The 27,879-nt window shown below is 35.2% G+C and overlaps 1 protein-coding gene across 1 annotated transcript in view; it reads left to right on the forward strand.

Annotated features, from left to right (window-relative positions):
• LOC137410549 (pre-mRNA-processing factor 40 homolog A-like) overlaps positions 1–16,917 on the forward strand; it is a 36,261-nt gene extending 19,344 nt beyond the window's left edge. Inside the window, exons 14-19 of the mRNA XM_068095985.1 lie at positions 827–955; positions 1,167–1,349; positions 1,960–2,143; positions 10,461–10,525; positions 10,643–10,687; positions 16,444–16,917. Coding sequence (XP_067952086.1) covers positions 827–955; positions 1,167–1,349; positions 1,960–2,143; positions 10,461–10,525; positions 10,643–10,687; positions 16,444–16,530 — 693 coding nt within the window. The 3' untranslated portion in view covers positions 16,531–16,917. The remainder of the gene's footprint in view (positions 1–826; positions 956–1,166; positions 1,350–1,959; positions 2,144–10,460; positions 10,526–10,642; positions 10,688–16,443) is intronic.
• Positions 16,918–27,879: the final 10,962 nt, after the last annotated feature.

The following is a 27,879-nucleotide window of genomic DNA, read 5'->3' on the forward strand; positions in this document are numbered from 1 at the left end:
ATTAGCACCGCCTTAGTATTCAGATGTGTTTCAGATTTATAACGTTGCGTCAGTGATTATCACTATGTTTCCATGATGCGCAGTGCTTCGGAGTTGCGCCTTCTCCGAATCATGGAAACGGCGTCTTCGCACTGAAATCACTGCGCACTGGTCAGTGCGAAGCCAGTGCAAATTCGCAGCAAAGAAACAGCAATTGCGCAGTGGCTGCGCATAGCTCTCATGCCGTAGAAACAGATTCTTCGAGCGCTATAGACTAGTACAAAAGTTATCCTGCTTATCTTTGTTTTTGCTATTCTTCCGATATTTTTTCACTTAAATTTAATTATGGTCTGCTCCTTCGAAGATGATGAAGTGATTACTTTCCTGGACTTTGTTATTGATACCAACACTTTTTGAAAAATAGGTGGCAAGCCCTAAAGTAACATGTCAATAATCTATTACTTATATAAATATTTATTAAAAATAAATTATTTGTAAAAATTGTGTTAAGGTTTGTAAAACATTGTGAATGTGTATTGTAAATAAAAGTATAATGGTGACAAAAGCATAAAAAGACCTTTTTTGACATTCGGTACGCATGATCGATTCCATGTATCCATCCAGCGATTCGATTTATACAATTTCTCTTTTCTGGCTAATTTGCTGAAAACCACTGCGCAGCATGGAAACGTACAATCCCCTCGACTTCGGAGGGGCTGCTTCGCAGTACTGCGCACCATGGAAACATAGTGTATGTATGCTAGTAGGACTTGAGTATTGACTGAATATTTGTTAGTTAGTGCAAGACCTCATTGTTATGGTTCACATTCTTCTCTGCTCCGTATAGTTAATGGAGAAAGCGGAGGCACGGGAACGAGAACGAATCAAAGATGAACAAAGAAGACTAAAAAAGGTTGAAGACTCATTTAAGAGAATGCTGAAGCCATACGGAGCAGACTGGACACATGAGACAAAGGTAAACCTTGTTTAGCTGTAAAAATCTTTCTTGAAGTTTTTTCTCTGCTGCCATTTATAGAGTAGAAAACTTGTTACTGTTTGTGTCGGCCAATCCGTAGTAAGATTGGCTTTTGAAGATCAGTAGGGGGCAATTTGTTCTTTTCAAATATCTACTATGCATTGTGATGGGTGTTTTAAATGCAGCTCTGTAACTTATCTTGCATTTTTAGTGGGATGACGTGAAGTCAAGGTTTGAGAATGAGTCGGCATACAAGGCCGTGCCTCTGGAAGCGGAGAGGGTCAGACTATTTACTGAGCTTGTCAATCAACTTGAGGAAGCCTGTCTCCATAGTCACTCCAAAAAGTCTAAAAAATCTAAAAAACATCGCAGCCATCGGTCCCGCTCGAGATCTGTAAGTCATCTCAACAGATGTACTCCTCTTTATATCCATGTAATAGACTGCTGACTTTGTTATGCTTTTGTCTCTGTAGTATAATTGGCTACCTTTCAATACTTGATCCGTATTTTATTCTGATGTACTCCATTTTCACAGTGTCAACCTTTTATCATATTAGACATCCACCAAAAGGGTGGGTGTGTCAGATTATACATACACCAAAAGGGTGGGTGTATCAGACTAGACATCCACCAAAAGGGTGGGTGCATCAGATTAGACATCCACCAAAAGGGTGGGTTTATCAGATTAGACATCTACCAAAAAGGTGGGTGTATCAGATTAGACATCCACCAAAAAGGTGGGTGCATCAGATTAGACATCCACCAAAAGGGTGGGTGTATCAGATTAGACGTCCATCAAAAGGGTGGGTTTATAAAATAGAGTATGCCAGCCAATAACGTGTCTAATTCAAGCAATTGAAGTAGAACATGACACGAGGAACCTTCGTACATCAGAATTTTATTAACTAACGAACTTACCCTTTCGGTATTATACATGTATAGTGTTTATATTTTGGTTTTTATATTGCTGTATCAGTAGAAAGTGTCCCGTGTCTTCTACACAGGACTATGAATCAGATGACAGTAGAATGGCCCGTAAGAGGTCACGTTCTCGCAGCCCCTCTATAGACAGGAAGTCACGAGACAAGAAGAGAAGTTACCGCCAACGCTCAAAGTCACGCTCACTTTCGGATAATGATGAACGAACGAAGAAGCCAAGGTCGAGGTCAAGGTCAGCGTCGGACAAAGGTTAGTAAGTGATATTTTTATTAAGAATCGAAGCTATCTTTTACAAACATGTGTCAAGTCTTAACATGTCAAGTCTTGCTTAAATTACTCATAGCCATGACTGCTCTAGTCTACTGTTTGTTATCAGGAAGCCATTTGTCCGGCTCGTAAACTTCACCTGCTAAAACTATCCTTGCTTTTTATGATAAATATTATATAGTAATATAGAATTGATTTCTAAATGCGTGTACAGATGTTTTATGACTAACAATTATAGCTAAGACTAATATAGAGCAAATTAGTAGATGTGAAGTGTCAATGTCATGATGTGAACTCAGGGTGACAGTTTATGAATAATGTAATACATTGAAATCGGGATACTGTAAAACCTCTGATTGAATGCCATGGGGCTCTATTTTTCAACCCTTCTCTCGTGGCGGTCAATTGGAGGTGGCATTCAAATAGAGGCTGGTGTTGTATTTTTTAAATGGCTCGTCAGAATTTTGGGAAGATAAATTTAGCCCTTTTTCGGGCGAAGAGAGTGTCGAATATATTTTGCCCTCTTTTTCCGTTGAAGCGATGTTAAATCTTTTGGATGCAATAAATCTGCTTACTTACCTCCAACTTGTCAATGATCTCTAAATAAAATTTGCATTGGGAAGCTGAGATAAATCTCTACCAGTTGTTATCTATTGTTTGCAATTAATCTGCAATGATGTTATAGCTTGTGCCTTGCTTTGCAGTTTATTAGAGCTGCTTTCAATTTTTCATTTCATTTTAAATTTGCAGGAATATTTTTATTTTGTATCTATATTTAACAATGTCGAATAAAATTGCTGCACTAATTTTCATGTATGCTACAGTTTGTAGCCAAAACTGGCTTTTTATGTGCAGTAGAAGAGGAGTTATGAGCATCGATCAATTGTAAGCCGAGTTAAGATAACCGCAAGGAAGCTATCAAATAATATGCTATAAATCTGCAAATTTTTAAGTTATATGATAATCAACTGAATGCTACAAATATATATATATATATATATTCATGAACAAATGACATAAATGAACCATACTCAGTATATTATATGCAGAAACAAAATTAACATTTATAAAACAAAAATATTTGCATTGTTAGCTCAGATAACTGCGTTCTGATTGTGGCTTTCAGTGGAACAAACATCTTTTGGTTGTTCAGCACTTTGTACGATGTCTTTTGACCTCAACTCTTCTTCTGCACTGCTAAACTAGTTGATATTAGCGTCCAAACAATGTTTTGTCATAGCAAAATTTTTACGCATTGCATTTAGCACAATGGCAACGCGAAAAAGGTTTGCTCGCTAAATGTAACCTTTGTACCATCATAAATGGAAACCGTTTTTTATATAGATGTACTTCGAAGTATTAAGACCGCGTTAAACAAGGAACTACTATTAGCCTGAGGCAGTTATTATTTATTTCCATGGTGTTACTTTCAAAGTTTTAACAAAAATAAAAGAAAAACTTTTGGAATTGGACACCGAGAAAATTAATTGTTATTGATGTAAACGATTCATTATTATTACAATTTTGTGGACACTTTTCTACTGATCAATTTATATTATGAGCTCGTAAGGATAAAATAATGTCAAAGTGCTGGTCAAATTGAGGTAGGGTTCAATTAGAGAGTGGTGCTCTATTTTTCAACCTCTCTCAGAGTGGCGGTCAATTGGAGGTTGGCGTTCAAATAGAGGGGGCGTTCAATTAGAGGTTTTACGGTAATTCATAAAATAAATGTGTCAAATCAATTTGTTTGAATTCTCCATTACCATACTATATTTTGTGTTTTACATTAATTTCTCGATGTGTACTGCTACTGTACTGTGAGTTTTTAATTGTAACAGTAGATGTGTCTAATCTATTGCATGTGCAACATATTTATAGCAGGAGATGTGTCTAATCTATTGTGTATACGACATGTTTATAACCGTAGATGTGTCTAATCTACTGTATATACAACATGTTTATAGCAATAGATGTGTCTAATCTATTGTATATACAACATGTTTATAACAGTAGATGTGTCTAATCTATTGTATATACAACATGTTTGTAACAGTAGATGTGTCTAAGCTATTGTGTATACAACACGCTTATAACCGTAGATGTGTCTAATCTATTGTATATACAACATGTTTATAACCGTAGATATGTCTAATCTATTGTATATACAACATATTTATAACAATATATGTTGCTAATCTATTGTATATACAACATGTTTATAACAGTAGATGTGTCTAATCTATTGTATATGCAGCATGTTTATAACAATAGATGTGTCTAGTTTATTGTATGTACAACATGTTTAGGTGTCCGTTAATCAGGACCCTGCTAATATCTTCTAATCTTCCATCGTCAGAATTTTGTAGTTATCCACTGCTCAGCATTTGTACAGGTTAAAGACTTGCTTTGACCATTTTAGAATATATATAGCAACGCTCTGATTTTTCAGATAGCATTGCTATGTGAAACAGCTAAGTGAAATTATTGAAACATTTTCATTCGTATTAAGATTTGGGTGTAATGTTATTTCATGTCATTTAGCCACATGAAGTTATTAACTATACAGTATGGTATAGTTGTTAGTTGATACAGTATAGTTGTATAGTTAATAAGGCTATGCTTAGTCATATAAATTAAGAGTGGTGGTGAAAGGTTAGTTTGACATATGCTCTGAACATAGGTAGCATAGTGTTTACCAACTCTTGGTGGTGATACTTGGTTGAATCGTTATCGTATCCACAGTGTGTAGGATTTTCAGTCTAGCATAGCTGTGGCATTACTACCCTAGGACACTTATATTTCGCTAGTATTTAGTTTCGTGAGTAGCACACAGAGTAAAATTTCGCTGCAACTTAATTTCGCAGCTCTGATGAGTGCGAAAATATAGTGATGTGAAAATAAATACAGTGGAACAAACAAATTAGATTCCTCAGGTCCGGTCCTCTAGTAAAAAAAGTTGTTATATTTGCGACTAGTTTGTATTTGTAACCCGCAGGTATAAATGTATGGCAGAAATCGATAATTCAACGTGATCGCTTGCTGCCATTTGTTTCTTGGACTATCAATGACGTCTCGGTCCTTTCCGTCGTGACCGATATGGTACCAATATTAGATCTCAAGTATTTATAGCAAGCGATGGCCATGGCACGTTTTGAGTTCACAATATTTCAAATTTAAAAAAAATCAAATACAGTACATGTCTCATAAAAAAGAAAATAGATAACAACCAACATCACAACCAGAACTGTATAACATGGTTGGACCTGGTGAGGGTTGTTATCGTTTTTGGTTGGCAGTAAAATTCATCACTACAATAAGTATTATTTAATTGTATGACTTCACCTACCAGACTTTCATCCTCATCAGTTACAAATTCGGTGACTAAACTGATATCATCATCTTCTTCGTTTGTCTTGGCTTTTCCAAAAAAACTTGTTATCTTAATTTGCTTTGCCATGCTGCTCATTCGGTGTATTAACGAATTTACTAGAAATTTCCCAATGAGCTCCATCACACACAAAATTATCTGCATTTCTAATATCACGATTTTGTTGTGGATATCAATGAACTACAGGGCCGTATTCCCTTGGACAGCTGGCCGGCTAAGACGCCCCAACTTTTTAGGAATTTCATAGTCCAACGGCTATAGAAAGGTTTTTATCGCTGTAGAATATCACTTTATTCGAAGCCATAGATACAAACGTCAACTTTTAGTAGTTCTTAGGCGTCATTATTATCTTCATCAGCGGCAAAATATTCTTGTTAACGACTTTTATAAAGGTTTGCAAAATATCAAGTTTTAGCAAACATCTGCTTGCCCATATCCTACTTAATGAACTTGAAATAAAATCGGCAAAAATGATCTTTGTTAAAACGCTTAAAAAAAAGATGTCTTCTTTCTGAGCTTTTTAACTGCATACAAGTTTTGCCTGTTTTAATTTTAAAACGTTTTGTCAGTCACATCAGCTAAAACAAAGCAAATCTCAAAAAATAGAAAAATGTTGATACTTGCCAATAAAATTTTTTAAAACTTCACGTGAGAGGCCCGGCTGAGGCCCTGCATAAGAGAAACCTGTTGGGAGCTTACAGCACCCCCCCCCCCCCTTCTCCACACCCCAGATGTTCATAACTAGTCGTCTAACATTAGCCCCCCCAACTTGCAACCAGTGAATACAGGCCTGCGTAGAACATAGCTATTTAATTTCGAATTTTCGCTAGTTCGTTATGATAGTTTAGTTTCGCGCATGAATTTTTCGCGTGATGATGACTCCGCGAAAACGCGAAAGTTAGATGCCGCGAATACTTAAGTGTCCTAGGGTATGTCAGATTAACACAGCGATGACTTTACGTCATCGTCATGGTAGTTGGACAATAATTTTCATAGGGTCTTATTTGACTTATTGTGATACCATAACAGTATTATAGTTATACTCTGAGCTACCCTTTCAGCAAATCAAGCATTGTAAGCTTCTGATATTGATACCCTACAGGATGAAAATATTCGTTGGTTATAAAAATTTGCGATTTCGCGAACAGTCAATTCCGCGAATTATTAAATTCCGTGAATAGTTAGTTTTATTTTTAATCACAAGGGAGCATAACTACTGCATCAAATTAAAAACTAGCTGCTAGGCTAGTTTTTAATATAAATACTAATTGTAGTTGAGTTCCAAAACATTTTTAAAATCATTGCCTGGGCTTTGAGCTAACACCATTGCCAATACATCACATTTCTTTACAAAATTATTCAAGGTTGTCACAAGATATGCAGAATGGCGTCATCGCAAAAATAGCCGCTAGGCAGAAGTACTAAACGTAGCCGAGTTCCAAAACTTCTTTAAAATCATCGCCGGGCTTCGAGTTTTATTGCCATTGCATCGAACTTCTTTACAAAATTATTCAAGGTTTTCACAAGTTATTCGCCATCGCAAAAAATCTCCTAGTCTTTTTACATTGAAATCAACCCCATCAATCTCTAATACCGAAGTTGAGGACGCTCATGATTCTGATCTGGACATTTTGGTATGTATTTGATTTGCAGTGCAGATACGTTTTTCCATAATCAACTGCATTAGTTATTTATTTTGTTTAAAAACTGATCGCTTTCATTAAATACTTCAGCTATTGTTTTTGTACTTCCTTAACACTTGTTAATATTTTTTCTTTTTTTGTGTTTACTGCAGATTAAGAATGAAACAACCCACTCCGATTACGAAAACTAGAGACAAGTAGTAATATTCATCAAGGCAGGAATATTGGCAGAGAAACAACCAGTCAACCTAGACCCCCTTCATCGACAACAACTCCTTGATATTGCTGCAGCAAACATGATTAAATTATATATTTTATTTCATGTATAAATATATTATAATTTATTACAAACTTGAGTGTACAAATAAAATATTTCAAATACAAATAAAATATTACAAACGATGAATGGAGTAAATATAAACAGTTTAGTCTATATGGCGGTTGTCTAGAGCAATAAAATTAAACTGATACTCTTGATAAGTGAATACTAGCGTGTAATGGTGCTCTCTGACTAGTTATTTTGGTAATAGCAGCTCTATATTGCTGTCACTGTCTTGGGTAGATGTTAAAGGCAATTCTCTCGCTACTACATGGCTGGTAAGGAAGTTATCATCAGAACTCTCCTCGTGGCTTACTATTGCAAAGTTCTGCCGGTTGGCCAAAGATTTGTGCTCGTAAAGGCGTTTTTGTTCCTTTTTTAAAACAGATAACTTCTCCTCGTAAGTAGCTGCAGTCACTTTTACCTCAATTTCCAGACTTCCCTGAATGATTCATGATCTTCTAAGAATGACATATTGTGCAGTATTGTGCTTGCGTGTGCGATGAAAAATCTCTCTCTCACACTAAAACAAATAATGAAGCGGTAGGGATGGAAAAAATAAATATTGCGTTTTACCGAAGAACCAAAGAAAAATTCAACTAAAAAACTCATTACTTACCACAAATTGTTGGTTCATCAAAGGCCTCCAAATCTATGAATATTCGTAAAAACCTCTGAACGCAGCAAAAAATTTATTGTCTTAGTCTTAATTTATTGTATTTAGCTGTCCCGCCTTAGCACGATTCACCCGTAGTTGTAAGCTAAATAGAAAACGAAACACGCAATGCGCAGGGTTAACTCTATTGGTAGACGTAATAGAGTTAACTCTTCATAGAGAGTAGCAGTTTTCAGTCGCGAACAAATTAATCCGCGAATATGCATGAAATGGCATTTTTCGCGAAATGTAACTCCGTAAATAAATTCATCCTGTGGGGTATGCTATTGTTTAATGCATGTGCAGTAGATGTTCTTATAACGTATACATTCTATAACATAAATTCCTCCTAATGGAAAGATCTTTATGTAAAGTTTTTGCTTTGTATTATGTAAGAAATTCCAAATAACAAAAAACATCAAATCGGTGCAAATTCTCAATTTCAATTTGAATAACGAGAGTCCTATAGTTTGCCTTGAAAAATATCGTTTTCTATTTTGCAACGTTTAGGAGAGAAACGACCTATAGGGATATATACTACCTATTATTTATACTAGTACCCTAACAGTCTAGTGTACCATGAGAGATCGTCAGGTGAGCTGATAAAGCAACGAGATTAATTAGTTGCACATTTATTTATAAATATTTAAATACAGTTGATTGGCGCAGGTGTTGAAATGTTGGTCTACGAATCCGAATGTTAGGAATTGGAGTCTCATCGAAATAAATTTTTTATTTCAAACACTAACCTCAGCTTTTGAAAAACGTATGGACAGACAGACTCTGCTGTTACCATAGTAATTGTCGTACAGCCTCTTATTGAGTGCCATAGCACTGTATTTTTCAACCCTTTCCACAGAATGGCATTACATTAAAGGTGCCGTTCAAATAGAGGGTGGCGCTATATTTTCTTATTAGTTGGTCAGAATTTTTGGAAGATAAATTGAATCCTTTTACGGGCAAAGCAATGCTAATGTCGCCTATATTTTGCATGTATCATTAATTTCATTAGTATCAGCCTTTTTGCTAAACTGTTTTTCTTGTACGTCAATGTATCAGGCTGAGTTAAACAAGGAACTACTTTGAGTAAAACATATTGGATGGATACAGTTATTTCTCATTTTGATGGGGTTGCTTTCAAAGTTTGGGGGAAAACACCAAAAAATTAGAGTTAGAAAACGGTCTTCGCTATGCCGTAAAAATGCCTGCCATTACGTCATATGCGCTTCCCGAAGAGTGTTCTCATCACTCATCAACACATTGGCTTTAAAGTCTTCAGATCAGTTTTTTAAACCACTTCAGAACGAATCTGAAGACAATAGGTCGGATTTCGACCTCAGTGACTTTGAATCGAAAGGTAGTTCCGTTGATTGTGACAATCGTTCTTCTCAGGTACACCAACGTCTCTAAAATCATGGCAACCACTACAGCAAAAACAAAAGAATTAATAGTTGTTGATATAATCGAGTCTTTATTTGTTGCATTTTATGGAGAATGTTCCACAGATTTTCCAATTAACCTTTTTATTATGGTTTCATAAAGGTCAAACCTGAATGTCAAAATTGCGGTCTATTAAAGGTGGCGGCGGTAAATTGAATGGTGACACTGTATTGTTTAGCTCTTCCCTTATGGCCTTTTATTAGAGGTGGAACTCATATAAAGGTGGCACTCAGATAGAAGTTTTATGTTGTTTATTTTTGTTTTACTTCATTTTAGAAATATACAAATTTTTCTTGCAGCATAGACTTTGCTGTCTAGAAAAAAAGTGAAAAAAAAGGTTTTAATTGACATTGAAGGTGTGCACTCCAGTTAATGTGAAAGCACCATAATCATAAACCCTTACCTATACCAAGTGAATGTGATAAGAAAAAACAGAAAAGTTGTTGATCTTCTTTCATCTTTTCCCGTTTAGGGGTCACCATCGCAAATGGTTTATCCTGGTACAGAATATATTGTTATCCTTGTCAATACAAACCAATAATACCATAGTTACTGTACAGTTATTACATCAAAAAGTTGGGTTTAGATTTTTCCTATTTGATGGGGTAAATTTAGGACGATGTTGGAATGGATTTGACATCTTTACTGTTTGTGTAATGTATAATCTTTATATTGTAACCATTCTTGGAGCGGATTATTTACATAGTCTACCATAGTTTGTGATTAATTTAGAAAGCTAACATTGTTTATGTTGCCTAGTTTGTTGGTTTCTCCATAACTGGTTGGTCTCCAGCTTTGTTTGTCAATTATAAAAGGTGAAAATGAAATTTGTTATAATGCTATTTATGTTTCAGACGATAAGAGTAAAAAAGGTCGCAAGAAGGAAAAGAAAAAGCATAAAAAAACTTCGAAAGAGCAGGTTGGTGCTCTAAATTTGTTTTCAGTCTGAAATAATTTGTCTAATTTTAGTCTTTAATCTTTTCACAGAATGACCTTGTCTAGAACTTTACCTCATTTTTGATTTGCCTCTTTTTAGTCTCCTGTTGATGAGAAGAAGAAGAAAGTTAAGGAAAAGGTGAAAGTAAGGATATCTTGCTAATAGATCTCTAGCATGTGGTTCTGTTTCTATTTCCTATTATTTCTTAATATCACTCTATTATATCTATCACTTTTTGGTATCACTCTATTAAATCTATCACTCTTTGGTATCACTCTATTATATCTATTACTCTTTGGTATCACTCTATTATATCTATCACTCTTTGGTATCACTCTATTATATCTATTACTCTTTGGTATCACTCTATTATATCTATCACTCTTTGGTATCACTCTATTATATCTATTACTCTTTGGTATCACTTTATTATATCTATCACTCTTTGGTATCACTCTATTATATCTATTACTCCTTAGTATCACTCTATTATATCTATTACTCCTTAGTATCACTCTATTTTATCTATTACTCCTTAATATCACTCTATTATATATATTACTCCTTAATATCACTCTATTATATCTATTACTCCTTAGTATCACTCTATTATATCTATTACTCCTTAGTATCACTCTATTATATCTATTACTCCTTAGTATCACTCTATTTTATCTATTACTCCTTAATATCACTCTATTATATCTATCACTCTTTGGTATCACTCTATTATATCTATCACTCTTTGGTATCACTCTATTATATCTATTACTCCTTAGTATCACTCTATTATATCTATTACTCCTTAGTATCACTCTATTATATCTATTACTCCTTAATATCACTCTATTTTATCTATTACTCCTTAGTATCACTCTATTATATCTATCACTCTTTGGTATCACTCTATTATATCTATCACTCTTTGGTATCACTCTATTATATCTATTACTCCTTAATATCACTCTATTATATCCATTACTCCTTAATATCACTCTATTATATCTATTACTCCTTAATATCACTCTATTATATCTATCACTCTTTGGTATCACTCTATTATATCTATTACTCCTTAGTATCACTCTATTATATATATTACTCCTTAGTATCACTCTATTATATCTATTACTCCTTAATATCACTCTATTATATCTATCACTCTTTGGTATCACTCTATTATATCTATTACTCCTTAGTATCACTCTATTATATATATTACTCCTTAGTATCACTCTATTGTATCTATTACTCCTTAGTATCACTCTATTATATCTATTACTCCTTAGTATCACTCTATTATATCTATTACTCCTTAGTATCACTCTATTATATCTATTACTCCTTAGTATCACTCTATTATATATATTACTCCTTAGTATCACTCTATTATATATATTACTCCTTAGTATCACTCTATTGTATCTATTACTCCTTAGTATCACTCTATTATATATATTACTCCTTAGTATCACTCTATTGTATCTATTACTCCTTAGTATCACTCTATTATATATATTACTCCTTAGTATCACTCTATTATATCTATTACTCCTTAGTATCACTCTATTATATCTATTACTCCTTAATATCACTCTATTATATCCATTACTCCTTAATATCACTCTATTATATCTATTACTCCTTAATATCATCCCATTATATCTATTACTCCTTAATATCACTCTATTATATCTATTACTCCTTAATATCACTCCATTATATCTATCACTCTTTGGTATCACTCTATTATATCTATTACTCCTTAGTATCACTCTATTATATATATTACTCCTTAGTATCACTCTATTGTATCTATTACTCCTTAGTATCACTCTATTATATCTATTACTCCTTAGTATCACTCTATTATATCTATTACTCCTTAGTATCACTCTATTATATATATTACTCCTTAGTATCACTCTATTGTATCTATTACTCCTTAATATCATTCTATTATATCTATTACTCCTTAGTATCACTCTATTATATCTATTACTCCTTAGTATCACTCTATTATATCTATTACTCCTTAGTATCACTCTATTATATATATTACTCCTTAGTATCACTCTATTATATATATTACTCCTTAGTATCACTCTATTGTATCTATTACTCCTTAGTATCACTCTATTATATATATTACTCCTTAGTATCACTCTATTGTATCTATTACTCCTTAGTATCACTCTATTATATATATTACTCCTTAGTATCACTCTATTATATCTATTACTCCTTAGTATCACTCTATTATATCTATTACTCCTTAGTATCACTCTATTATATATATTACTCCTTAGTATCACTCTATTATATCTATTACTCCTTAGTATCACTCTATTATATCTATCACTCCTTAGTATCACTCTATTATATATATTACTCCTTAGTATCACTCTATTGTATCTATTACTCCTTAGTATCACTCTATTATATATATTACTCCTTAGTATCACTCTATTATATCTATTACTCCTTAGTATCACTCTATTATATCTATTACTCCTTAGTATCACTCTATTATATATATTACTCCTTAGTATCACTCTATTGTATCTATTACTCCTTAGTATCACTCTATTATATATATTACTCCTTAGTATCACTCTATTATATCTATTACTCCTTAGTATCACTCTATTATATCTATTACTCCTTAGTATCACTCTATTATATATATTACTCCTTAGTATCACTCTATTGTATCTATTACTCCTTAATATCATTCTATTATATCTATTACTGTTCAATAGAAAATGGTATTATTTATTGTGACCATTTCTTACTTCAATGCTCTCTACTACCTTCTTTATCACATCCATATTTAGCAGTAACCTTTACTCTAGATGTACTGTAGGTATAAAGGTTGTTCACCTTAGAGTAGTAGCCATGGAAGAGCTGCAGGCATATATGCTGAAGGTAGCACTGGTTTCTCAAGCAAGTTATTCCCATCCATCACACACGTTATCATCTCTTTCATACATTACCTTTACCTTTGTACAATCCATTGCATGACTCTCACTTACTGGAGTAAGACAACCTTGCAATTTTTTAACCAAAGGGTAATATCTAAAATTGAAGTCTAATGCTTGTCAGGCCTCCCATCTTTCAAATTGTATTGGAAGGTTAGCTCAGTATTGGGACACACGCATAGGCTACCACCTGCATAGGCTGCCACCTGCATAGGCTGACACCTGCATAGGCTGCCCGACCCGAGTCATGCTACTTCATTGGCTTTAAAGATGAACTTGCATGAAATTTTAGTAGGTTCTTCCTGTATGCGTCTTAGTCCAATTATTGTCGTATTTACGGGTTCTGGTTGGTTTTGCAAATGAGGGCAAGACTCAAAGATATACCAGTTACTAGAGATTACACACAGGGGATAATTGCTATAACTGGATGAATGCTATAAATATTATAAATGCATAACTGCTTGACACACATCTGTTTGCCCATGAAGCTTAGTTCACATTGAGAGCTGTATGGCTTTCAAATTTAGTTTTTGCACAAACTCTGTGTAGGTGAAGGTCACTACCATCCCCCATTTTTCAGATTACATACTTTTTCACATCCAGAATTTACATTCACATCATGCCTATGATCAGTGCAGTTTTTATGACGAAGTAAAACTGCATGCGCGCTATTATTCCATAGATATGGCTGTCCGATTAGAGAAGTTTTTTAAATTGTTTTTATGACATCTATAAGAATATTAATCTGCCAGATGCATTCCTCAACTAATACTATTCCACCTCGGAATTGTTTGCCTTATCCATTCACTGTTGACAAATTGTAAAATTTAGAAAACATTGCATCGATAAATTATTAGTGACTGTTTATACATACTGTATATTTGAAAATGCTTCAAATTTTTATTGTTCATTTTGACTTTGCAAATACATTGTAACTCTGTCCACGGAGACATTTAACGATCCTGTTACCGTCCACATTGAAAAACTACCGAACCAGACATTTCCGTTTGTGTCACACATCGTTTATGCAAATGTCTACATACAGCTCCCGATAGTGTCGATTGTAAACCAGGCTTAGCATGTGTTGATGCATTGAGGTCAAATTTCACTGGTTTATTTTTCCTTCGTACTGTGTGAGTATCTTCTTGTACTGCAAAACTATCATCTTATTGCTTTCTTCGATCAGTGTCTGTGTTGCTTGAAGAGTGTCTTTTAGCTTTTTATTTTTCCGCTCTATTTCTAATGGTAAACACGGTTTTTTCAGTTTCCAAACTCAAGTTATGGGTTTTGTCAGTTGGTAGTTGTCTGCTCCATACCTCAAAGACCCTTCATGTTATGAGTGCAGACTTGACTATTTTAGCTATTTTACATGACTTAGCGGAGTTTAATTCTAGAGATAGTTTCATATGGCTGGAATGTTGACTGTTGTAGTGGACCAGAATTCCGTTGGCTGAACTGCGAATTATGGTTCTTTGTTTGAGTTGAACTAGTCAGTTTGATTTTCTGTTTGAGTTGAAAAGTTTGATCTTCCATTTGAGTTGAACTAGTCAGCTTGATTCTCTATTTGAGTTGAACATTTGCTGCAGCAATTGAGTAAAAAATTCAGCCTTGTTTGGTTTTGTTCAAATTGTAATGTCACAATCTTCATCATGTTGATAGGGAAGTATTCATGAGACTGACTTTTACGCAGCTTTGTTGCATATTGTCATATGCCCATATATTAGGTGTTACACATATCGTGTGGGCATAAAATGTGAGGCTGTGCTGTGTAATTTAGTGTGAATTTGAAAGTTTATGAAATTGTTGCTTGTAGAATTCTAGCTGGGCTTCTGGCATGGTTTACTTCTAACAATTTTGTGAAATAATTGTATTCTTTTAGATTTAGTTGCAGTTAATATCCGTAGAAGGAGTCCATGTCAGAACAGATCTCTGGTGAAAGCAAAGTTCAAGACTTAAATCTGGACGAGTTTCCGTATATGACAGTTTGCTAGCTCTAAACTTGTGTTGATAGGTTTCTAACTCAAAGCAAAAGTTCACCTCATTTTTGTGCTAATTTATTTTTTAATGTTTTTACTGAAATTCTGTTAAACCTGCACAGTCTAATACATTGTCTTTGGTGTCTCTTATCTATGCTTCTTGACTGCTCGGCTAACTAAGAGTTGCATCGCTTGATCAGAGGCAAATAAATTAAGAGCTGAAATATAACGAAATGGACACAACTTCATTTATAAACAAATTGGCATACATTCTATTCCCAAAGTGCTTACTTAACATTCGCTGTGCGTATTCCCAGTAGTTCCATAGCTGGCACTACGAATGCACATTAAGGGCAAAGCTTAGTCAGGAGACAACTCCAGAGCTTCTCAGTGAGAAAAACTTAAGGGTGGACAATTCTTCAGAAGGAAGGCTCTTTCCTTAGAAGATACAAATTAAAATGTTTGCTACTAGTGTCATCTCATCCTTTCACAACAGTTTTTGTAAAAGCTTTTGTTGGAGGCTGAATCGTAGTTTTTCATCTTACTATAAAAACTGCTTCGTGTCAGTGATGCACACCTTTGTTATGAGCATTGTGAGAGGGTTTGTTGCCAGGAACTCACTAGCAAGCCTTTTTTTTCTACCATCCCATTGACCATTCTTTTATCTCTTTCCCATCTTTTTCAGAGATGACTTATTCTTGGTAACTTTTGGGCTTATGTTGCATGTTTTGGGTGTTCGATAAACAACTTTTCTCTTGTTCGTTTCTTCGACATTGATTTGGTTATGCTGTCTCACCATTTGCACCACATATTGAACAGCTATGCTTGATTACCTTATTTTAGTATCTTATAAAATATTAGCGCTTATATGATTCTGTTGTATCAGTTTTATGTCTGCGCAGAGATGATATTGTAAGTAACACTCGACGCGTGTCTCCTGCAGGGTAAGCACCAGAGTGAAGAAGGAGAGTTGAGTGAGGATGATTTGGAAACAAAAAGACAAAACCTCTTGCGACAGCTAAACCAGTGAAATTTGATCATCTGCTAATGGATGCTGCCTTCGTATGGATTGTCATTTGTGATTCAGCTGACTATTGTATTGTCTATTTTGATCTTGGTCATTCCAATCTAAGCCATTGATCTCTTAACGAATAGTTTTCAGTATGTTGAACGTTTTCATACTCTCCCCACTCTGGTCGATTACTCCTTTTCAGTTGTCATTGCGCTGAGGTTACCTTTTAGTAGGTTCATTTTCAACACTATTGTACATAATTTTAAATACTAGCATATAAAGAGGAGTATAACAAATGTAAATTGCCTAGGTCATTGCATTATCATTTCGTTATCATTTTAATATAAAACGGTTTTTCTTTGCTGCCAAACGAGTGAAGTATTGTGTTGAAACAGAACAATTATATTTATATTGTGGACCAAAAAACAGACAAGTATAATTATCACTATATCATTCACCGAGGAGCAATCATATTTTATCGGTACATGAGCCGCACATGGTCAATGAGGCCTCGCTGGTTTGCTTCTCGTGCGGACATGTATCGATGTGTGTCGTTTTCCCATATATCATCTACAAAAATGTGTAGAAGTAGAGCATGGAATACTTAAACGAGCGCTAGAAAGATTATAAAAAAATTGTAAAAGTGGCTTCAACCTTTGCTCCATGGTATTCCTTTCCAATTTATCAACAACTAGGCCATGGGTAGTAATGGAGCATTTCCCCAATTGTGTTATCTAATTAGTGTTTTAAGTGTTATGCTAAAGCTTTTTGCTTTAAAGATTGACTGGCAACAAAATTCACATTACCATTATCTGATATCAACAGATTAACCATGTCTTACTCTGCTGTGTTGTAGGTGCAAAATATGTGGAAATATGATTGCAAGCTCTAAAAAGCTAAAAAACGAACAGTTAATCACAGCCATCTCAAAAACGCCTTTGATTGGAATCCATTTGCAAAACGGCTCAAATGGGATATAGTTGAACAAAATGGCTTCTGTTTACACTTTCATGCAAGTTAATTCATCGAAATATTTTCACAAATATACTTCACGTATTCAATAAAACCATGTCTATTGTCCTTACACGTCTATTTCATCATCATTGGAATGCTGTCACATTGAGCACTGATATCTCAAAACCTACCGCAAAATTTTGTTCAATTTTTTAACCTTAGCTCGAAGGAGTGCATATCATCCTCTGATGAACATGATGGGCCTGTTGGTCACCTGCGATAGTCCAAAAATGCTGCAGAAACTGCACGCGATTTAGCAGAAAGTATGGGTCACATGATCAGATTACGACTAGATGATTAGACCAGGCTGAAACGATACTGTAAAGTAGCGAGCATTTATATTTGATATTGGCTTTCCGATAAAACCCAAAGTAAGACATTTTATATCGAGCCTTTAATTCCACTTGATAACATTACGTGTCAAAACAATAACCAAACTGTTAGAGTACTTCAGCCAAATAAGGTGATTGTAAACTACGGTGTTTTTGTGATGGCTGCGAATAACTGTTCGTTTTTAAGCTTTCAAGAGCTTGTAATCAAATTTCCACATATTTTTCACCTACAACACAGCAGAGTGAGACATGGTGAACCTTTCGATACCAAATACCTGTAATGTGAATTTTGTTGCAAGTCAACCTTTAAATCTGTAAAGAGAGGGCAACAAATGCTTGTGTTATTTGAAGCATTAACTTACAATGATTTAGCGCTTGGAATGTATTAGCATAGCTTTTCATACTGTTTGGCACCTGAAACAATCCTTTGTGTGTAACTAATGTATCGCAAAGAGAGAGAGCAGGCCTGACCTGCAAGACCCGGTCTGTTTACAATTCCCCAAAAAACTACTGGTGATGACAGGATGGCATCCTGCCTTTAATTGCTCGTCTCCAAGGCACGTCTCCAGCCCATGCGGTTCCCTTTCAACCGGTCTCAGATATGTCCAGCCAAGATAATTGAGCCACTGTTTGTGCAACAATGGCTCTTGAAAAATGTGCACACAACTTCTGCTTGCAGTAAGGTACGCAGACATACTTAATCTTCGAGGGATTATACTAATCTGAGTTACAAAATTTACAGTTTGTTTCATGCAATTTCTGTCGGTTCAGGCTGCATAAATATTTCTGGCGTCAAATCACGTAATTGAATTATCCAGCCAAGGCTTTACCTCATTTTTTGTGAAAGCGAGTGTGAGGTGAATGCACTTGCACACTTATGAACGTTTGGTAAAACAAACACTGCTACCTCGTTATACTCTGTAAGAGAGGTGTTGGATGTTTGTATCATCTTTCTCTCTTCTTTTATAACCCGTATGATGATTAGTCCAACCTACATATGTTGAACAGATTGTACGGGTATGTCTAAGAGGCTTTGCCACTGCGCAGAGAGAACACTCACCAAATAAATTTGCTTTGCGCTACATTTCTCTCTAGATTGGCTACAGGACATTGTTATCAGTTACTGTATAAACTATGTAGTTTATTTCTGATGCACTATTATTATTTCAAACATGCACATTTGTACAAGACCTACCAATAAATCCTCTACTTCTTGGGCTACAATAGTCTCTATAGAGATTTCGAATCGTTACAGATCTGCCCGCTTCAAATCTTCCAATACTTATCATTCTTCCTGACCTGGTAGCTTGCTACAAAATTCCATCAGCCAATTAAATGCTATCCCTTACATATATATATACATATATATATATCTAACAACATAATAATAAATAAATATAACATAATAATAAATAAATATAACATAATAATAATAAATATAACAATTTTTGCAAAAATAAAAAAATGTTGCGTATATAAATTGTAAACAGGATTTACGATAAAGGCAAATAAAAGTCCAAAATATTTTGTGCGTGGAAGTGATACAGCAATTAGACAGAGAAGACTTAGTTTTAGGTGATTTTCCGACAATCTATGGTAAAGTACGCTCTATTCAGTGGAGTGTATGAAAGTGTAAAAATACTTTTTACGCTGTCAAAAATTGATAAAAGCACCTGAGCTGTCCTGCTCATCCCGTCCATTATAAACCCTGAGACTAACATAAAACGTTGACTAACTAAACTAACACTCAAGGTTACTTCTTTCATTCAACGAAAGAAAGTTCATTAGAGACTGGTTAACAGCCTTGATGATTGGCAGTCTATCTTATTACAGGCTCAGTTAATCAAGCTTCTAGTTTTTATTAACTATTCCTTATTTAGATGCCAGCTGCCTAGCACTGTGTTTCCATGCTTCAAATGAGCTTGGAGTTGAGTTGCTTCCACTTCGAATCATAAAAATGGTAAAATCCAAATACCTTCGACACCATTTCGCTTTGCTAAATTGGTGCGAAGTCCTTTGTTGTAAGAAAGCGAGTGTATTTTAACAAGTTGTGTTTTGCTTGAAAAAATCTATATATGTAGCGCAACAGAAAAAGTAAGCAGCAGCAGGCAACTCCAAACCCATTCAAAGCATAGAAACACAGCATAGGTAGCACATTAGATTTTTTTACAAAGCTCTTTTCATCATTGCACTTAATTTTGGTCTTTCATTTTTCTTGTTGGATGCTCCAATCTTCCACCATTTGATTTAGTTTGTTCTTTTTCTACCAGTTGATGATGTGTACGAATCTTCAATGGCTGTACTCAGTTTTTCTCCCTTAATATTAAATATCTTTTTTATAGCTAGTGAGCTTCTTTCGCTATAACAATTTTACTAGATAACCCTTGTGTCGGAAAAGTGCATTTTGTCTTTTTCAGTCATGTATGTCAATATTCATTATGTATTAATGTATCTCAAATGCCACATTTTTGTATGGCTTCAAAAACTCTGTTAATATGACGAAAATCTAATGTATAAATATGTATAATATTTTATACATTTCTATAAAAACCCAATTTTTTGAAATTTTATGCTCTAGCTTTATGCTCCACCTTAGTGTTTTCAGGCGTTTGCGTGATTGCTGTGGGTGATAAATGGCAGGAATCCTTCTAATGTAACTATCATCTTACTTTTGTGGCTGTCAAACAGCTAATGAGTAGCTGAGTGTGGATTTTTAGTGTTTTACTACCAGAGAATACTCATTGATGAGAGCCAGCAAAAGAGGCGTATATATTTACAGGAAACCATTGAGCCTGATCATTTGTTTAATGTTACCTCGTTACTTAGGACATTCCCCTAGAATATTTTTTTATATAGAACTCTGGTCTTATTTTGTAAGGTTATTGCGTAACTGTTATAGCTAGATATTTTGAAAACTCATTTAACCATTTGAAACTTTTTTGTCAAAATGACTAATCGATACCAAAAGCCATCACGAAACATACTTACTGGACGGGCCGACTCAGACTCTATGCTCTGAAGCTTGATCCTTGCATTCGCTGTAGCATACCGATACTCCTTTGTTCCAGCAGCCAAAATCAATGAAGACAAACCTTCAGCTTCACCTATGCAGCAAGTGGCTATTGGATGGTTTCCTTGCACAGTTTTCATCGCATCATGTATTGCTATAATGGAGTTGACGTCTCCTCCAGGGCAGTTGAGAAGTATTCGGATAACTTTAACTGGTTGCATTCTTGGACATTCTTGTATGACCATGTACTCTCCTTGCGCCGTCCATAAAGAACCTATCGCGATAGGTAGACCTGGCTCAACTCTATTAGGATCTTGATACACGGGATTGACGACTTGCGGAGGAGCCTGGTTCTGAAGAGCAACCCTAATTGGAGAGAAAGCTTTGGTAGGAGTAGACTGAGCGACAGGAAACTGTATAGGAGAACCCGGAGATGCTGGCACACCAGGAGTATGCGAGGCTGCGGATATACCTGATGGTTGTTGAGCTCCTGGAGGAGAGAAAGTGTGAGGTAACTCAGGAGTTTGCGATCTAGGCGGATGAATTGCAGTTGAGCGTTTTGCTGGACTCTGAGGAATCTGATCGGGTGGAAGAACGTCTGTGGGATTTATGGAGCGGGGAGAACCTGGTTTGCCAGTCGAGCTTAAAGGACTCGCTGCACCTAAATAGCCTGCTCCACCTACATTTGAAGGGTCTTGGCCACCTGCAGCGCCTGGAGCCCCCTGAGGGCCTGGAGCTACCGGAGGACCTGCAGCGTCTGGAGGGTCTGGCCCTTGTGGGTCTTGTGGATCCTGGTCATCTGGATCTTCAAGGATAACGTTTACGTTTATTGATAAATGCAGGAGCTGATCAATTACCTCTGTTGCCACCGCATCATCTATCTAAATTCAAAGAGTAGATAATATGTCCATCAAAGAGCTATAAGCGGAAGTTTAGTTGAACATTGATTATTGGCTATAATAGTATGATGTATGATCAATTTAGAATGAGATTAACTGCAATTCAAAAGTCTTGTCAAAGAACAAATACAATCAAAACCACACTAAAGCAGCAAAGGTTATATCAAAGCATCAAAGGTCACACTGAGGCATCAAAGGGTACATTAAAGCATTAAAAGTCACACCAACGGTTTATATCAAGGCAGTAAAGGTTATATCAACAAAAGCCAAAAGGTTACACCACGACATTAGAGGTCACACCAGAGCATCAAAGGCCATACCAAAGAATCAAAGGTTACATCAAGTAAAAGTATATAATAAAGATCTTTTCATTCATATCTTTGCCACAAGACTATCTATTGAGCCTTTTGTGCATTTGACACGTTTGAAAATGTGCAGAACCTAAAATTTTTTAGTTTGATTCAAGTCGGTGGATTCTACTTGTAGATATAATGTCTAGTCTTTGCTGTGTGTCAACTTGAAGTAAAAGCTATTGAAGAACTTTATTTATATACAGTAGCAGCCCTTCTGCAGCCTTATTTGTTATCATCAATATTTTCCTCTCAGGCAATCATTCTCTGTCAAATATCTTATTAGGCTACCATTGATGCTTGAACTATTTGGCCTTTTATTCCTTTTTTTATTAAACCTATAACATCACAAGTCTAACCTTGATCTTCAGTCATGCTGCTTGATAATTCTATAATTAAACCTATAACATCACAAGTCTAACCTTGACCTTCAGCTTTGAGGCTTGATAACTCTACTTTTAAACCTATAACATCACAAGTCTAACCTTGACTTTCAGTCATGCTGCTTGATAACTCTATTATTAAACCTATAACATCACAAGTCTAACCTTGACCTTCAGCCATGGAGCTCATTAACTCTACTTTTAAACCTATAACATCACAAGTCTAACCTTGACCTTCAGCCATGGAGCTCGATAACTCTACTTTTATACCTATAACATCACAAGTCTAACCTTGACCTTCAGCCATGGAGCTCGATAACTCTACTTTTAAACCTATAACATCACAAGTCTAACCTTGACCTTCAGCCATGGAGCTCGATAACTCTACTTTTAAACCTATAACATCACAAGTCTAACCTTGACCTTCAGCCATGGGGCTTGATAACTCTACTTTTAAGCATATAGCATCACAAGTCTAACCTTGACCTTCAGCTATGGGGCTTGATAACTCTTCTGATAACTCTACTTTTTCTTCTATGAGTTTAGTTTACTAAACTTGGGTATGTTTTAAATATCTTGTGTCAGACTCTTAATTGCTTATATATAAACTATGATTGAGCAATAGCAAAAATCATAGTTTATTTTATGTGCATTTTTGGAAATACATGTACATAATTAATGAAAACTTTTTTATACTTGTACTATGTTTAACTATTTTGTATTGGCCTAATAATAACATGTTTTCTTCTTCTATGTGTTTACAAGAGATAAGCATGAAGCAAATGTCTGTTTATATAGCAATATCATCTATTAAAAGTTGCTTCTAGCTATTTAATAAAACATAGCATCAGCTATCATTCTTACAGCCTACTAAACTGCTGCAATACAGTGAAAGAAACTTGACAAATTTTGAAAGTAGACTTGCTCTCATGTGGAGTGAACAACTCCTGTTGGAACAAAGATTTTCTAATAAATATTTAATAATTATCTACCAGGATGGTGAGTTGTTAGGATTTAGTGAAAATCACCACCCGACTATCAACAGCCACTAATTTGACTTGAACCTAATATTCTGTGTATAGTTAAAAGACTACGGTATGAAGTCAAGGCAAAGAACATCGCAAGGAGAGTTCACTAACAAATGTAAGAGCGAATAAGAAATAACTTCATGATTCAGACATTACAGATCTATTAGTTGGCAATGCAGACATACAGGATAAAATAGCAAAGATATTTTTTATAAAGAGTCCTCCAGCACAGCTGTCAGCTCAGTAAGTTAAAAGGCTTAAAGCGGTGGCTTGTATGGGTTATATTAGAATTAATCAGCAAGCATCAGTATTACATCCACACAGTGTCCAGTATTACATCCACACAGTGTCCAGTATTACATCCACACAGTGTCCAGTATTACATCCACACAGTGTCCAGTATTACATCCACACAGTGTCCAGTATTACATCCACACAGTGTCCAGCATTACATCCACACAGTGTCCAGTATTACATCCACACAGTGTCCAGTATTACATCCACACAGTGTCGATGTAGGAGATTTGACTATCATTTAAACTAAGAGCCCATCAGAATAAAAGTGGTTTTGAAATTGTTTCTAAAATAACAACAGATATAAAATCTGATCATTCATGCAAAAGCAGTCTTAGCTCTCTTTGCGAGTTCATAGAAAAGCGTTTTTGAAAAACATTTTTTCTTCTGCACGTTGGTTTGCTTTATGCACCAGTTTCACTTTGCTTTAGAAGTGTTTAATATCTTCTTTTGTCAAAGACTTATTTGTTTACTCACATATTCATCGATGATAATTGTGAAGCCATTAGAGTACATGTAGTCACAAACATTGACGGACGGCTGGTTGGGCACCAATGGGATAACAAACTCTGAGGAGTATTTTCTTGCAAACTGCACTTGAGGCTGCATCATATTCTTTGATAAGCACCGCACCTGAATAACATACGTAAGCGTACAGTAAGCGTACAGTAAGCATACAGTAAGCATACAGCAAGCGTACAGCAAGCATACACTAAGCGTACACAAAGCGTACAGTAAGTATACACTAAGCGTACACTAACCGTACACGAAGCGTACAGTAAGTATACACTAAGCGTACAGTAAGCGTACACTAAGCGTACAGTAAGCGTACAGTAAGCGTACACTAAACGTACAGTAAGCGAACAGTAAGCGTATAGTAAGCATGTGGTATACCAAGAAGGACAAGTACGCTGCTTCATAGCTTGTAACATTTTTACTGCATGCTGTAGGAATGGAGCTCATAGTTAAAATTTATGATTATGACATGCATTTTTTTAAAATATATAATTAATGGAAACCTTTCATACTTGTATTATGTTTTATTATTTATTCGAGTTTGCCTTTTCTTAAAGTGTAGATAATAATATAACTGTTTGTAGTCATGTTAGCCACTAACAATCAAGCAAAAATTTTTTTTTTAACATCAATAATTATTTAAATCAGGAGAAAATAGAAAAATAGTGATGCATGAGATAGTGCAACAGTAAGGGTTTGGTATACATCCAACAAACTAGCTGAGATTTAATTTTTTTCACACCATTAAACTAGCGTGTGTTTAGCTTTCAAAGAATTTCAACGGGTAGCATATGCAGATTTGATAACAGCTTATAATACAATAATTATTATAGGTGGAGCAATGTAAAAATATTTAGAAATAACTATTTATTCATAGGAATTTGTCCTCACAGCCAAATTGATGCTGAAAATTTATCTCTCACTATATTCATAATATTGACTTCGTCTAGCAGGTATGACTTGAAGTTGTTCAAGCGTGAGGCTTACCCGCCGACTAAGAAAGCTTGTCAGGAACCTGCCAGCCATTTCAATGCTTCCTAGCAGATCTCTTCAGAGTACCTGTTGCAGTGTCTATATTGCAGACCTCGCCAACTCCAATGGAACACAAAACCTATATTTAAATACATAAAAATAAAATTTTTGGACAAGTTGCCGTTTGCGGCAGCAATTGAGTTTAAACAGGAATGCAAAGTGTTTCCAGAACTTCGGATATTATATATACTTAGCTGTATTCAGTGTAGATTACAAAGGCCAGTCATTAATTTAAAACTTTAGTCAGTTTTTTAGTCATGTAGTCATCATGTAGCCATTGGGTATTTGTCATGTAGTCGTCATGTATTCGTCGTGTAGTCGTCATGTAGTCATCATTTAGTCGTCATGTAGTCGTCATGTAGTCGTCATGTAGTCATCATTTAGTCGTCTTGTAGTCGTCATGTAGTCGTCATGTAGTTATCGTGTAGTCGTCATGTAGTTGTCATGTAGCCATCATGTAGTCGTCATGTATTCTTCATGTAGTCGTCATGTAGTCGTCATTTAGTCGTTATGTAGTCGTCATTTAGTCGTCGTGTAGTCATGTAGTCGTCATGTAGTCATCATGTAGTCATTATGTGATTACCGTGTAGTCATTGTGTAGTCGTTGTACAGTCGTCATGTAGTCGCCGTATAGTCGTTGTATAGTCATCAAGGAGTTGTTGTTTAGTTGCCTTATAGTCATCAAAAATTGTCGCATGTAGTCGTCTGGTATTCGGTGTGCAATTATTGTGAGTCGCTGTGTAAACTTTGTGTGGTCATCATACAGTCACCATGTGATCGTCGCACAGTCAGCAAATAGTTGTCAAGTAGTCATTGAGTAGTGATGAAATAGGAGTTATGTGATCGTATGTAGCCATCGCGTTATCATTGTGTACATTATGTAGTTGTTGTGTTGTTGTGATGTCATTGTTTGGTTGCTGTGTAGTCACCATTTAATAAAATTCACTCACTCTGTAGACACAGTCAGTATGTAGTCCTTGTCTAGTCAACATGTACTTATTCTATCCGCTTATTATCAAAATTTTGATTAGTAGAAAACTTGAACATGCCATACGTACATACCTGAACAGAAAACTTGAACATGCCATACGTACCTGAATAGAAAACTTGAACATACCATACGTACCTGAATAGAAAACTTGAACATGCCATACGTACCTGAATAGAAAACTTGAACATGCCATACATACCTGAATAGAAAACTTGAACATGCCATACGTACCTGAATAGAAAACTTGAACATACCATACGTACCTGAATAGAAAACTTGAACATGCCATACGTACCTGAATAGAAAACTTGAACATACCATACGTACCTGAATAGAAAACTTGAACATGTCATACGTACCTGAATAGAAAACTTGAACATACCATACGTACCTGAACAGAAAACTTGAACATGCCATACATACCTGAATAGAAAACTTGAACATACCATACGTACCTGAATAGAAAACCTGAACATGCCATACGTACCTGAATAGAAAACCTGAACATGCCATACGTACTGAATAGAAAACTTGAACATACCATACGTACCTGAATAGAAAACTTGAACATGCCATACGTACCTGAATAAAAAACTTGAACATGCCATACATACCTGAATAGAAAACCTGAACATGCCATACATACCTGAATAGAAAACCTGAACATGCCATACGTACCTGAATAGAAAACCTGAACATGCCATACGTACCTGAATAGAAAACCGCAATGGGCAAATTATTGCAATCAAACTATTAAACATTTTTGAAATACTGAAAGCCGAATTGTTGAATTGTTGAATTAAAAATAAATTCCTCATTTGATGCGTCTTACTTTGTGAATTAAAATTACTTGATTTTGACATTAATCATATAAACGCTCTTCCAAACCTTTATTCTATCTAAGATAGTAGTTATGGATTGTTGATATTTAGTCTAAAACTGTTAAATAAACTTTTAGCCAAAGTGTATGCATAAAGTACTTCATGCTTACGCATTCATAGCCAATCCGATCTGTTGCGCTAGCAAAAATGGATAGGGTAAATAACCATACCATGTTTATAGAGCAGCAAGCAGGTGTCCCATAGTCATTAAACGTGGGAAGAAAAAATATGTTTTGATAGATATTGCATTATGAGGTGATGTTTCAAATGTAAGATTATGATATCCGTTGAGTTGAAGAAGACATCTCCCAGTCAGAATCTAAATACCCATAGAATTACTTGCAAGTAAACATTTCAGCACATTTGGTTATCATTTTTCAATTATTCAAATTAACTTTATACATATAGTCTTACGATAAGCACAGCTGTGTATGCCACAGGTAGCTTACAATTGAAACCAGTATTGCACTATGTCGAGATAGTCAACTACTTTGAAAATTGTTTTTTATAAAGCTGGTAAATCATGGAAATGCATGATACCCTTGGCTTTACTCTGTTAGTATACAGTTTGGTTGTCATTAAATTCTTAATAAAAAATAGCATAGCTTTATTTATCTCACACATTGCATGAATTCAT

Source organism: Watersipora subatra, chromosome 1 (assembly GCF_963576615.1).
Source record: "Watersipora subatra chromosome 1, tzWatSuba1.1, whole genome shotgun sequence".
NCBI classification, from domain to species: Eukaryota; Metazoa; Bryozoa; class Gymnolaemata; order Cheilostomatida; family Watersiporidae; genus Watersipora; species Watersipora subatra.